Source organism: Phyllobates terribilis, unplaced genomic scaffold (assembly GCF_046119375.1).
Source record: "Phyllobates terribilis strain yellow unplaced genomic scaffold, ASM4611937v1 Scaffold_3__8_contigs__length_932513732, whole genome shotgun sequence".
Classification (NCBI taxonomy): Eukaryota; Metazoa; Chordata; class Amphibia; order Anura; family Dendrobatidae; genus Phyllobates; species Phyllobates terribilis.
The window spans coordinates 325,490,660-325,504,534 of NW_027362763.1; the positions used below are offsets into that span (position 1 = coordinate 325,490,660).

The window sequence follows — 13,875 nt, forward strand, 5'->3', positions numbered from 1 at the left end:
CGAATGACATAGAGATGGGAGGGACATTATTCCCTATACCTCCACCTCAGAGTGTGGCTGAGCAACATTTAAATGTTCAGTTCTGTTTTTCTTCTCTGTGTTGTGTTTGGAGAGGCAAGGTCTCCAGACTGGACAGCCATAGCTCAGGAGAAAGCGGAAGGCTGGACATAACCTGTGTGGGCAAACTGCACACACATATATGGACTGTGCTACAGTTTATCTCTTGTTTTTGTTGTCTTGCCAAGTAAGGCTGTTTATTTTGCTGGAGTGCAGAGCTTTATGCTGTTTAATAAAGCCTGCAAAGAAAACCCGAGTTCCTGAGTCTACTTCCGGAAGTGGCCGAGTGAGTCGTCCTACCACAGTTGGTGTGAGAGTGCTGGCAAGATTCCAGGAATATGTGTACCTGCCACAGAGACCGGTGGATGTCCTGGGTAAAGGCCGCCAGCCAGCCAGAGAAATCCAACAGCATGGAAGACCTGCTTAAACATCTGTTGAAGCTGCAGCAAATGCAGCACAAGGAGCAGTTACAGCAACAGCAGGCACTATACAAGCAGCAGCACCTGCAGAGCCAGCAGAGCATGCAGCAACAGCACCAGGAGACAACAAAATTGTTGCTGCAACAGATACAGTTGCAGCAAAAGGTGCAGCAGCACAAGCAGGAGCAGCAGCAGATTCAGCTTCTGGCAGACGCAATCCAGGGCAGGGCAGCCGCCCCACCCCCAGGGCCGACTGATGACTCACACGTCAGGAAGGAGGTAAGATCAGCCATGCAGAAGATGACCACCAGGGATGATGTAGAAGCCTTTCTGAAAGTCTTTGAGAGGGTGACTGATTGGGAGAGACTCCCACTAGAACAATGGGCAGAGATTCTGGCGCCATATTTGTTGAGTAAACCCCAAAAGGCATATTACGACTTGACAATGCAGGATGCCAAGGAATAAAACAAGCTAAAGACAGAGATCTTAGCACACCTGGGAGTGAATATGGAGGTGAGAGCCCAACAAGTCTTCCACTGGGCGAATGCCAGCGACAAACCCCCTCTCTCGCAGATATTTGACCTACTGCATCTTGTTCAGAAGTGGTTGCAGCCAGAGTCCTCCATTGCAGCCCAGATAGTTGAGCAGGTGGTGATTGAAAGATTTGTGCACTCCCTTTCAAAATCGGTACAGACTTGGGTTGCCCAGGGCGATCCCCAGAACGCAGATTACTTCATTGGCCTGATAGAGAGGTACCAGATGGTTGAGAAATCCCTCGGAAAACTGGATATAGCCACTTCACTACGGAAGGAGTCTAGAGTCACCATTGTGGGGCTTCCCACTCCCACTGAAGGTGTCACAAGGACTGTTGTTAAAGATATAGTCTGTTAGCGGTGTCACAACCCTGGACACGTAGCCGCCCGGTGTCATATGTCCCCTGAACCCATGGACTGCAACCTAGGAAGACAGGGTTCCTATTATGCGAGGGTTGCAGGCATGTGCCGTATGCATTAATGGAGTAAATGTGCTTGGACTGTTGGACTCTGGGAGCCTGGTGACCTTAATCAGAGCTACCATTCCCCACCAGTTGATCCCTTCCAAAACTATGGGCATTCATGGCAACACCAAGAACTATCCCATGGTCACAGTGACAGTGGGAACAGACTGTGGAGCCCAGTCCCACAAGGTCAGGGTGGTTAAGGAACTGATTAGTGATGGGCGAGCACTAAAATACTCAGGTGCTCGATGCTCAGGTCGAGCAAATTGGAATGTTCGGGTGCTCGACCCGAGCAACGAGCCCAATGTAAGTCTATGGGAAACTCGAGCATTTTTCAAGTGACTCCCACCGGCGGTCAGCAGAGGGCCTAAAAATTGCCCAAATCAATGGGAACAGTGCTCAAATGACATGGGAACAGCATTGGGAAGACCCCTGGAAGAATTTCTGACTCCCAGGTCACTGCTGTCAACAACGTTGTCAGAGGTATTACGCCACTTTTCCGGACTAACAATAAAACATACAAAAATGAATCCAAAATGGATTTTCCTGGGAAATATGTTAGGGAACATCTTTTCAAGGGTAATGACTTGTATATAAGGCAAAATAAATATACAAAAACAAAAATGCTCCTCCACACCTTGGGCTATATTCACCAGTAGCGTTTTTGATGAGTTTTTGCACTTTTGCATTGCTTTCAACCAAGACAAATGCATTCACTGGTAAATGTCATTTTAACATTTTACAAACTTATCTGGTGATGTGGTGTGTGCCACATCATCAGACACATCCTGATTCATTTCTGATGGAGGGACTAAAAGTCACAAAGCCAATTGTTATGGGGCCATCTGGCAGCCTTTACTATTCTTAAAGGGCCAGCTGTCAGCCCTCGCTTTTGTTAGAGAGCCATCAGCCCGCTATGCTTTGTTGTTTCCATTATTAAAGAGTGAGTCTCCTATACTGTTATTGCATATGCAGTGACTGCATGGGCTGCCAAAAATTTGGAAGAAACCTATTACCCCTTTGAAGAGACATAGAGGAGGGTCACAGTAAAAAATTTTTTCCCATTATTAGGACGTGGATCTCCCATAGTGTTTGCCTATGTAGTGAAGCAACGGCTGCCAAAAATCTGGAGGAACTCCAATGCCTCTTGTAAGAGACATAGAGGTTGGAGAGAATACTAAAAACAATGTTCCTATTATTAGGAAGTGGGTCTCCCATAGTGTTTGCCTATTGCAGTGAATGCAAAAGCTGAAAAAAATTTGGAGGCACTCCAATGCCTCTTGGAAGAGACATAGAGGTTGGAAAGCCTCCTAAAAACAATAATCCCATTATTAGGAAGTGTCTCCCATAGTGTTTGCCTATGCAGTGAATGCAAAAGCTGCCAAAAATTTGGAGGAACTCCAATGCCCCTTGCAAGACACCTAGAGGAGGTGATATGGTAGATATGGTGGTGAATGATATTATGATGGAGGATGAGCAGAAGAAGGAGGACAAGAGCAAATAAACAAAATCAGGAAGCATATACCCATGTCTGGGTGTGAAGACAGATGTGCATGGGAATAGAATTAAACCTCTCAAAAGAGACACTGTCTGGCTCAATCCAGCCCTTGTTCAGCCTGTCAGCATTTTCAGTCGACAGGCTGATGTGCCTGTCGGTTACAATTCTGCTAAAACTTGCTCTGATAAAACGCTAGTGGCAGGGCAGGTCAAGACCTTCAAGGCATAGAGAGCCAGTTCATTCAATGTGTCCAGCTTCGCTACCCAGTAATTATAAGGCACAGAGGAATCACAGAGGACGTTGGTACGGTCGGCAAGATACTCCCTCACCAACTTCCCAAACTTTGCACTCCTTGTGAGAGTATCCTGCGCCTCATGGCCTGTAAGATGGGATGGTTTGAGAAAACTATCCCAGAACTTTGACAGTGTTCCACTGCCTCTGCTGGATTGGAGTTGTGTCTCTCTCACCTGTACTCCTTGGTTTTCAAACGACTGTGAACTCTGCCGCCAGCGTTTTCAGAAGGGAATTTTTTTAATAATTCGGCAACAAGGGCTTACTGGTACTGCCCTATTTTAGTACACCTATCCGGAATGAGAGATAGAAACTTCTCCTTGTAGCGTGGGTCTAGAAGTGTCACCAACCAGTAATGACTGTCACCCAAAATTTGTAGAATGGGAGGGTCACAGGAAAGGCAGCGTAACATAAACTCAGCCATGCAAGCCAGACAGCTAACAGGCAAGACCTCCGTGTCCTCGCCAAAAAGAAGACTGACCATGCTCTCCTCCTCCTCCCTGTCCTCAAGCTATCCACGCTGAACAGACGGTATGACAGTTAGTCCCATCTATAGCGTATGAAACTAGCACCTCCTCTTCCTCCTCCTCTTCCTCAATTTCACCCAACCCACATTGGGATGAGATGATGCTCGGCTTTGTGTAATCAGTCTGTATGGTTCCTTGCTCCATCTCACCATGCTCTGCCTGCAATGCCTCCTCTGGATTGTGAGCAGAATGCATTTCAGAAGACAGAGGAGCAGGATGGTGACACTAATTATGGCATCACCGCCGCTCACCATCTGGGTGGAGTCCTCAAAGTTTTGGAGGATGGTACATATGTCTGACTTCCATGTCTACTCCTGAGGTCTTATGTGTTGGGAGCCTGAACTGAATATCGACGTCCTTGTTGATGCAGGTAGTCAACAACTTCCCTCTACTGCTCACAAATCCTTCCCAACATCTGCAGTGTGGAGTTCCAATGCATGAGGACATCACATACCAGTCGGTGAGCCAGAAGCTGGAAATGCTCTTGAAACACAGCAAGGGCGGCGGAAGCAGTAGGTGACTTTCTAAAATGGGCACACAGGTGGCGTACTTGACAAGCAGATCCGCCAGCTCCAGGTAGGTTTTGAGAAACCGCTGAAACACGAGGTTAAGCACATGGGCCAGGCATGGTACATGTTTGAGCTCGCCTCACCTCAAAACCACCACCAAGTTCCAGCCATTGTCAAACACAACCATGCCTGGCAGTAGGTTCAGCGGTGTCAGCCACAGATTTGTCTGCTCTTTCAGAGCTGTCCACAACTCTTCAGCATTGTGTGGTTTGTCAAATAAGCATATTAGCTGCAGCACAGCCTGTTGCCACTTAGCAGTGATTCCAGCTTGTGACTGATATGGTCATTTCAGAGATGGATGCTGAAGAGGAGGAGGAGGTGCAGGAGCTGTAGAATGTGGGGGCAACCCTGATTGACCCAGGATCCGCAATCCTCAGCATCGCCAGCACATATTCCGTCCCAAGGTCCGACTGGGTCCCGGATTACACTATGTTAACCCAGTGAGCTGTCAGCGAGAGGTACTGTCCCTGCCCACAAGCACTTGTCCACGTGTCCATGGTTAGGTGGGCTTTCCCAGTAACTGCGTTGTTGAGGGCACGGCTAATGTTGTGGGACATGTGCTCGTGTAATGCTGGGATGGCACACCGGGAGAAATAGTGGCACCTGGGGACCGAGTACCAAGGGATGGCTGTCACCATCAGGTTGCAGAAAGTTTCCATCTCCACAAGCCTAAAATGCAGCATTTTGAGCGCAAGCAGTCGCGAAACGTGTAAATTTAGTAGTGAAGACTGTGGGGCGTTAGCTACGTATCTGCGCTTGAGTTCCAAGGACCGAGGTAGGGACAACTGAACGCTGCGCTGGGACAAGGACATGGACATGTTTGCTGATGGTGCTACTTGAGAGTGTGCAATGACAGGTGCAGAGCAGGAGGCATCTTTGCATGCTCCATAGACAGAGGATTGACTTGTACGCACAACAGCGGAAGAAGTAGTGGTGCCACCCACAAACACTGTTCTTGGACCCTGGGGTTCGACCCACTTAGTCGAGTGCTTTGCTGCCATGTGCCTGATCATGCTGGTGGTGGTCAGGCTCGTAGTTTTGCTACCCCTGCTGATGCTGGACTGGCAAGTGGTGCAAATGGTCTTTTTTGGGTTATAGGCAGATTCTTTAAAAATCAACCAGACTTGGGAAGACCTAACAGTTGTACTGGCAACTTCCGTTATGTTGATGATATGGGGAATGGTTGCCCTCCTTCTGTCTGTGGCCAACTCACTGCTTCTTCCTGCCTGTTGTGATGCTATGCCTCCCTCCCCCTGTGTGCTGCTGTCCTCACTCTGTATGTCCCCTTGCCAGGTTGAGTCAGTTATTATATCATCCACCACCTCATCTTCTACTTCCGCACCCTTACTTTCTGGCAATTGTGTGTCATCATTCTCCCCCTCTTGTGACACTTTCCCTCCGTCGCCTTCATGTGATCGTGGCTGCTCAAATATTTGGGCATCGCTACATGCGATCTCCTCTTGCCCCGCTTCAAGTGAACTGGGTTAGAGACCTGAATCTATAAATGGAAAAGTGAACAGCTCTCTAGAGTGTCCAAGTGTGGGATCAGTTGTCTCTGGGCACTCGGCATGGTCGGAGTAAAGAGGATCAGGGTGAGGAATATGCGGTCCAGACTCACAGGTACTGAGACTTGACCGTGTGGAAGACAGGGTGGTGGTGGCTAAGTGACTGGAAAATTTATCCGCTATCCAACCAACAACCTTTTGACACTGCTCTGGGTTCAATAGTGGTGTGCTGCAGTCCCCTAGGAATTGGGACAGGAAGGTCGGGCGAGAAGATGTGGGTGTTTGTTGTGGCACAATTTCAGCTTGCCCACGGCCTTGGCCTCGGCATCTACATGCTCCATCACTGTCACGTCCAGTTCCCCGTCCCTTGCCACGCGCCTTGCCCATTTTAAATGGAGGAGAATATCTTCCACACTCACTACTAATGGCTGAATTTGGAGTGAAGTTATATGTAATCTGTGTGATGCAGAAACCACAGTTTTAAATAGCTGGCCTGTAGGTAACTATTTTTAACAGCGACCTCGTGTCAATAACTTTACTGACACACTGTAACAAAATTTCAATGGAGGCCAGATATGACAGAATTTTCAGCGCACTTATATGTGATCCGTGTGATGGAAAACCACAGTTTTAAACAGCTGGCCTATAGGTAACTATTTTTAACAGCGACCTCGGGTCAATAACTTTGCTGACACACTGCATCAAAATTTCAATGGAGGCCAGAAATAGCAGAATTTTCAGCACAATTATATCTGATCCGTGTGACGGACAAACCACAGTTTTAAATAGCTGGCCTATAGGTAACTATTTTTAACAGTGACTAGATGGATTTTTAGCATTGTAATATGGAAAGGATCTGGCTATATTCTGCAGTTCCAACAAGCAAATGGAGCAGAAAAACGGTGTTCTCTGGATTGCTTTTTAAGCAAATAATCGGGATTAAGATACAAAAAAAATTATTCCTGGCCCCTGATACCTGGGGCTATTTCTAGAAATATCTGTAAAAGCACCAGCAGACAGAACTGGAATGGACCCTCTTGCTATATGCACTGCAGTATGCCACATAGACTGCCTGCTTGCCTAGCACTGATATCTATGCAGCTGGATTAGTCCTCAGATGGACTGTTAGTTGAGATGGATATCACTAGAATATGTTGTGGTACACCCACACTAACTAAGAAACAAGCAAATCTCTCCCTAGCTCAGTAGCACCTCTACCTACACTCCCTGATTCCAGAATAAACTGTGACAGGCATGGCGGCGTCAGATCTGATATAGACAACCACATGGCTGCAGCATTACAGTGTGTGGCAGACAGTCCCTGCATGTTCATTGGCGCTGTAAAGAGTGTCAAACATGCAGGGAGGGGAACCGAGCTCCCACTGAGCAACCCCAGAAATACTCAGCGAGCGCCGAGCATCTCGAGCAGTGAGATGCTCGGGCAAGCACCGAGCAGTAGCGAGCATGCTCGCTCATCACTAGACCTGATACGTCACGTCATACTGGGCCGTGATTTTTCTTTATTTTGGGACTTGTGGGGGAAGAGATCGGGACTAAGTAGAATGGGAAAAAGCCAGATCCCTGGAGAAGAAGCCCCAATGAAGTCTCAAGTAGATGAGTTCCCACTGTGCGTCCTTGACGGCGATGAGGGCGGAATGGTGACCGAGGAGGCCGACCTCCCTGAGTTAGATGTGTCTGGAGAAAACTTTGGGACTGCTCAAGTTTGGGACCTGACTTTAAATGGGGCGTTTGACCAGGTTACTGTATGTAATCGGGTTGCCCAAGAGCTGGGGGCCGATAGCAGGTTCCCCCACTTTGCAGTTCAGGTGGAGTTGCTATATCGGGCGGCTAAACTAAGGGGCGGTGAGACAGTGGAACAGCTGTTAGTGCCAGGATCATACTGATGTAGGGTACTGGATATGGCCTATTCCCATGTTTTGACTAGGGGTCGAGAAAACTCAGAGAGGATTTTAAGAACGTTTTATTGGCTTGGGTGTTACTGAGAAATTCTCAACTATTGCAGGTCCTGCCCTACCTTACACTTCCGTAGCCCCTTAGTTCTACTACCTGTGATAGAAGTTACCTTTGAGAGGATTGTCATGGACTTAGTGGGCCCCTTAATTAAATCGGTCTGGAGCCACCAATATATCTTGGTCATTATGGACTATGCGACCTGGTACCCCAAAACGGTACCCTTAAGGAACTCGACCAGCAGGTGCATAGCTCAGGTACTTGTCCACATCTTTGCCAGGACCCGCCTGCCGAAGGAAATCCTGAGTGACCAAGGAACCCCATTCATGAGCAAGGTGATGAAGCTGTGAAAAGTGCTTCGAATTACCCAGCTGCGAACCTCCGTTTACCATCTGTAGACCGATGGCCTGGTGGAGCGCTTTAATAAGACTCTGAAAGCAATGCTCAAAAAGGTCGTCGAGAAGGATGATTGAGACTGGGACTACCTGCTTCCGTTTCTACTGTCAGGGAAGTTCCCCAAGCCTCATCTGGCTTCTACCTGTTTGACCTTCTATATGGCCGGCATGCAAGGGGTCTCCTAGATATTGCCAAGGAAACCTGGAAGGCCTAGGTCACCCCTCACCAGAGCATCATCAAACATGTCGCCCAGTTACAGAAGAGAATGGTGAAAGTGAAGCCCATCATGAAGGAAAATCTCCTCCGGGTGCAGGAAGCCCAGGCGAGGTATATAAACGGTCGGCAAGGCTGAGACAGTTCCAGCTTGGGGATCACGTTTTGGTTCTCATTCCCACTGTCGAAAGTAAATTCTTGGCCAAGTGGCAAGGCCCATATGAGGTCATGGAGAAACTCAGTGAAGTGAACTACCGAGTCCACCAGCCTGGCTGAAGAAAGTCACACCAAGAATACCATGTGAACATGCTCAAGCCTTGGCAGGACCGGGAACCAGTGGAAACTCCTTGCCTGGGAGCCGCTCCTGAGGGCAAGGTGGAAGAGGTCACTATAGCAGAGACTCTATTGCCAGCCCAGAAGCAACAATACTACAGCAAAATCGGGAGTTGTTCTCAGATTTTCCGGGGCATACTCAGGTGGTAGAGCATAACGTACTGACAGAGTCACATGTAAGAGTGAATCTGAAGGTGTACCAGATTCCTGAAGCAGGCCCGAAGGTGATCTCCGACAAGGTAAAGAGGATGCTAGACCTCGGGGTGATAGAGGAGTCAAAAAGTGGGTGGTCGAGCCCAATCGTCCTCATGCCAAAATCCAATTGAGAGAAGAAGTTTTGTAATGACTACTGCCAGCTGAATGAGGTGTCCAAGTGTGACACGTACCCGATGCCCCGCATAGACAAACTCATCAGGAGGCTTGGACCGACAAGGTACATCACCACTCTTGACCTGATGAAGGGCTACTGGCAGATCCCCATGTCCCAGACGGCCAAGGAGAAGACTGCTTTCTTGACACCTGATGGGTGCTTTCAATATACTCGGATGCCGTTCGGACTACAGGGACCCCAGCTACCTTCCAGATGGCTATGGATCAGATCCTAGCCCCACATAAGAAGTATGCCGCAGTCTATCTTGACAACATTGTAGTCTTTAGCCCAGACTGGGTTAGTCATCTACCTAAGCTACAGGCCATTGTGGATGCACTAAGGAAGACGGGATTCACTATAAATCCGAAAAAATGTGCTGTTGGAAAAGAGGAGACCAAGTACTTGGGCTATGTCATCGGAAGATGCGAATTAAAACAACAAGTAAATAATGTGGAGGAAATCAAGACCTGGCTGAAACCACTCTCCAAGAAGTAAGTGAGAGCCTTCCTGGGCATGGTGGGATATTACTGGTGGTTGATCCCAAATTTTGTCATGATGGTCATGCCACTGACGGATTTCCTAAAAAGCACCAGATCAACCATGGTGAAGTGGACAGAGGAAACAGAGACCACGTTTCAACTGTTGAAGTCCGCACTGTGTAAACAGCTGGTCCTGGTTGCTCCAGACTTCAAGAAAGAGTTTGTGGTCCAGACAGATGCTTCAGTGGTTGGTATAGGAGCCGTACTCTCTCAAGAGATAAATGGGGAAGAGCATCCCATTCTCTATCTGAGCCGGAAGCTTTCGTCCTGTGAGAAAAACTACGCAATAGTAGAAAAAGAGTGTTTAGCCATAAAGTGGGCCATAGATACACTGAGATACTACCTACTAGGCCGGAGTTTAAGTTGGTGTCAGACCATGCCCCATTGAGATGGTTGAGGGAAAAGAGGGGTAAAAATGCCAGGTTAACTAGATGGTTCCTAGCTCTTCAGGACTTCAAATTTCACGTAGAGCATAGGCCCGGGAAATTACACGTGAATGCTGATGCCCTTTCTAGAATTTCCTGTCTGGTATCAGAAGGTGCCCAAACCCCCGGCTTTGGGCAGAGGGGGGAAATATGTGACAGAGTCACTGGTATGATTTATGAGGGATGGTATGTGTCACACAGGTTGCTAGCCTGTGTGAGCTGAAACCAATAAACTTTCTGCCAGCATGTTATATACTGGAGGGTTAACTCACTTAAAGGGCATGGTTTTAGGGAAATGACATAGAGATGGGAGGGACGTCATTCCCCATACTTCCACCTCAGGGTGTGGCTGAGCAACATTTAAATGTTCAGTCCTGTTTTTTTTCTCTGTGTTGTGTTTGGAGAGGCAAGGTCTCCAGACTGGACAGCCATAGCTCTAGAGGAAGCTGAAGGCTGGACATAACCTGTATGGGCGAACCGCACACACATATATGGACTGTGCTACAGTTTATCTTTTGTTTTTGTTGTTTTACCAAGTAAGGCTGTGTTTATTTTGCTGGCGTGCAGAGCTTTATGCTGTTTAATAAAGCCTGCAAAGAAAACCCGGGTCCTAAGTCTACTTCCGTAAGTGTCCAAGTGAGTCGTCCAACCACTGGGTCTATTTTACAATTTTTAGTTTTTGATGGCCGCAAAATACTGCTGAAAAACATTTTAAATTGTGTTTCATTTTCTAAAGAAATTACTTTCATGTATTTGCCATTTTTTTCAATGGGGTCAGGGCCATATACAGCAATTCAGATTAATGGTGTATATTATTAGTTTTATTTTGTTAATATATTTTCTTGTTTTTTTTAAATTTAATTTACACAAAGTGCCACAAATAAGGGCATAAAGACCTTTGTTTGGCATTTGAACATATTAATACATTATTTTAGTTCTGATTTTATCTGTAACTGGGGCTGGTATATTACCGATAACATGATCACTGGGTACATAATAAATCATGTCTGCCTTCTATGTGGAGAGTTTGGCTAAGTCAGCCATCCAGCTTCCCAACCCCTAGCTACACAATATTCTGCAAACTGCTTACTATGCAGTGATATTTTCGAACATTGGTGCAGAGTAACGTATGTACAGTTAGGTGCATATATATTTGGACAGAGACAACATTTTTCTAATTTTGGTTCTAGACATTACCACAATGAATTTTAAACAAAACAATTCAGATGCAGTTGAAGTTCAAACTTTCAGCTTTCATTTGAGGGTATCCACATTATAATTGGATGAAGGGTTTAGGAGTTTCAGCTCCTTAAAGGGACCATAAGTAATTGGACAGATTAAATAATTGTAAATAAAATGTTCATTTCTAGTACTTGGCTGAAAACCCTTGGTTGACAATGACTGCCTGAAGTCTTGAACTCATGGACATCACCAGTCGATGTGTTTCCTCCTTTTTGATGCTCTGCCAGGCCTCCACTGCAGTCGTTTTCAGCTGCTGTTTGTTTGTGGGCCTTTCTGTCTGAAGTTTAGTCAGACATGCTCAATTGGGTTGGGATCAGGTGACTGACTTGGCCATTCAAGAATATTCCACGTCTTTTCTTTAATAAACTCCTGGGTTGCTTTGGCTTTATGTTTTGGGTCATTGTCCATCTGTAGTATTAAACGACGACCAATCAGTTAGGTTGCATTTGGCTGGATCTGAGCACACAGTATGGCTCTGAATACATCAGAATTCATTTGGCTGCTTCTGTCCTGTGTCACATCATCAATAAATACTAGTGACCCAGTGCCACTGGCAGCCATGCATGCCCAAGCCATCACACTGCCTTCGCCGTGTTTTACAGATTATGTGGTATGCTTTGGATCATGAGCTGTACCACGCCTTCGCCATACTTTTCTCTTTCCATCATTCTGGTAGAGGTTGATCTTGGTTTCATCTGTCCAAAGAATGTTCTTCCAGAACTGTGCTGGCTTTTTTAGATGTTTTTTTAGCAAAGTCCAGTCTAGCCTTTTTCTTCTTGATGCTTATGAGTAGCTTGCACCATGCAGTAAACTCTCTGTATTTACTTTCATGCAGTCTTCTCTTTATGGTAGATTTGGATATTGATACGCCTACCTCCTGGAGAGTGTTGTTCACTTGGTTGGCTGTTGTGTAAGGGTTTCTCTTCACCATGGAGATTATTCTACGATCCACCACTGTTGTCTTCTGTGGGCGCCCAGGTCTTTTTGCATTGATGAGTTCACCAGTGCTTTCTTTCTTTCTCAGGATGTACCAAACTGTAGATTTTGCCACTCCTAATATTGTAGCAATTTCTCGGATGGGTTTTTTCTGTTTTTGCAGCTTAAGGATGGCTTGTTTCACCTGCATGGAGAGCTCCTTTGACCGCATGTTTACTTCACAGCAAAACCTTCCAAATGCAAGCACCACACCTCAAATCAACTCCAGGCCTTTTATCTGCTTAATTGAGAATGACATAACGAAGGGATTGCCCACACCTGTCCATGAAATAGCCTTGGAGTCAATTGTCCAATTACTTTTGGTCCCTTTAAAAACTAGGTGGCACATGTTAAGGAACTGAAACTCCAAAACCATTCATCCAATTTTAATGTGGATAGCCTCAAATGAAAGCTGAAAGTCTTAACTTCAACTTATTCTGAATTTTTTTTTTTTAATTCATTATGGTAACGTCTAGAACCAAAATTAGAAAAATGTTGTCTCTGTCCAAATATATATGGACCTAACTGTATATAAAAGGACAAGACACTCCTGTACTGCCGGTGCACAAGTAGGTTTCCATTATATTTGAAATAATGAAGAACTTGGGACTCGTGGCAAGAAATAAAATACAGTGATTTATTTACAGGTGCAAATGTTTCGGTCAAACCACTGACCTTCATCAGATGCACAGATTGCTACAGAGAAAATGAGAATCATGTGTCAAGGAAAGAGACCTAGTAATAGTGGTACATTGCTGTGTAAATGACGCCACATCTATGGCACCACTTACTCTGCAGTGTACCGCTATTCAAGGGGGGTTCCTTAACAGGATTCTCATTTTCTCTGTAGCAATTTGTGCATCAGATGAATGTCAATGGTTTCAACATAGCAAAATGCATTTACTATGGATTGCACCTGTAAGTAAATGACCTTGATATACTTCTTACAATGAGTGCCAAGTTCTTCATTATTGCTAGGAAAAGTATGAACTGCCCCGAAGTCCATAGTCTTTTGGCCTGTCCAAAAGGGGTTAAATTTACGTAACCATTATCATCAATTCTTGTTTATTTTTTGTTCTTATTAATATCATATTTGTGCTCAGTATTGCATAGAGAAATAGTGCAGCTAGCATCAAGAATCCACTAAAATAGATAAACCAAATTGAACTTACTTTATCAAAACATACAAGATTCAACTGCCCAGCTAAATTGATCCTTTGAGGACTAATACAGAAGATCTTCTGTTTTTTCAGCCTTGTTTGACCACACAGGAGACAAATTGTAAGTGCTGCAGGAAGGGATGCGTTGACACCAGCAGTTACCATCACAAATGACATTAGCACAATGTCAGGAATTGGGAACTGGGAAAGAAATACAAGTATTTTTTTAATTACATCAGTTGATGTATTATGAGACATTGTTGCTCAAAAAAAACCAGTGAAATTATAAAAATATGTTTCTAAACATGATTTTGTCACAAACATTGCATTGAAATTAATTCAAAGGCAAATAGGTGCAGATGGAACCTTAAATCAGTCATCCACCAGC

At 45.7% G+C, this 13,875-nt stretch overlaps 1 protein-coding gene across 5 annotated transcripts in view; it reads right to left on the minus strand.

Annotated features, from left to right (window-relative positions):
* Positions 1-13,875, minus strand: part of LOC141259325 (probable cation-transporting ATPase 13A5) — a 1,017,982-nt gene that overhangs the window by 455,890 nt on the left and 548,217 nt on the right. For all 5 annotated transcript variants that reach the window (XM_073675091.1, XM_073675090.1, XM_073675088.1 and 2 more), the window contains one exon: positions 13,500-13,688. In XM_073675091.1, coding sequence (XP_073531192.1) covers positions 13,500-13,688 — 189 coding nt within the window. The remainder of the gene's footprint in view (positions 1-13,499; positions 13,689-13,875) is intronic.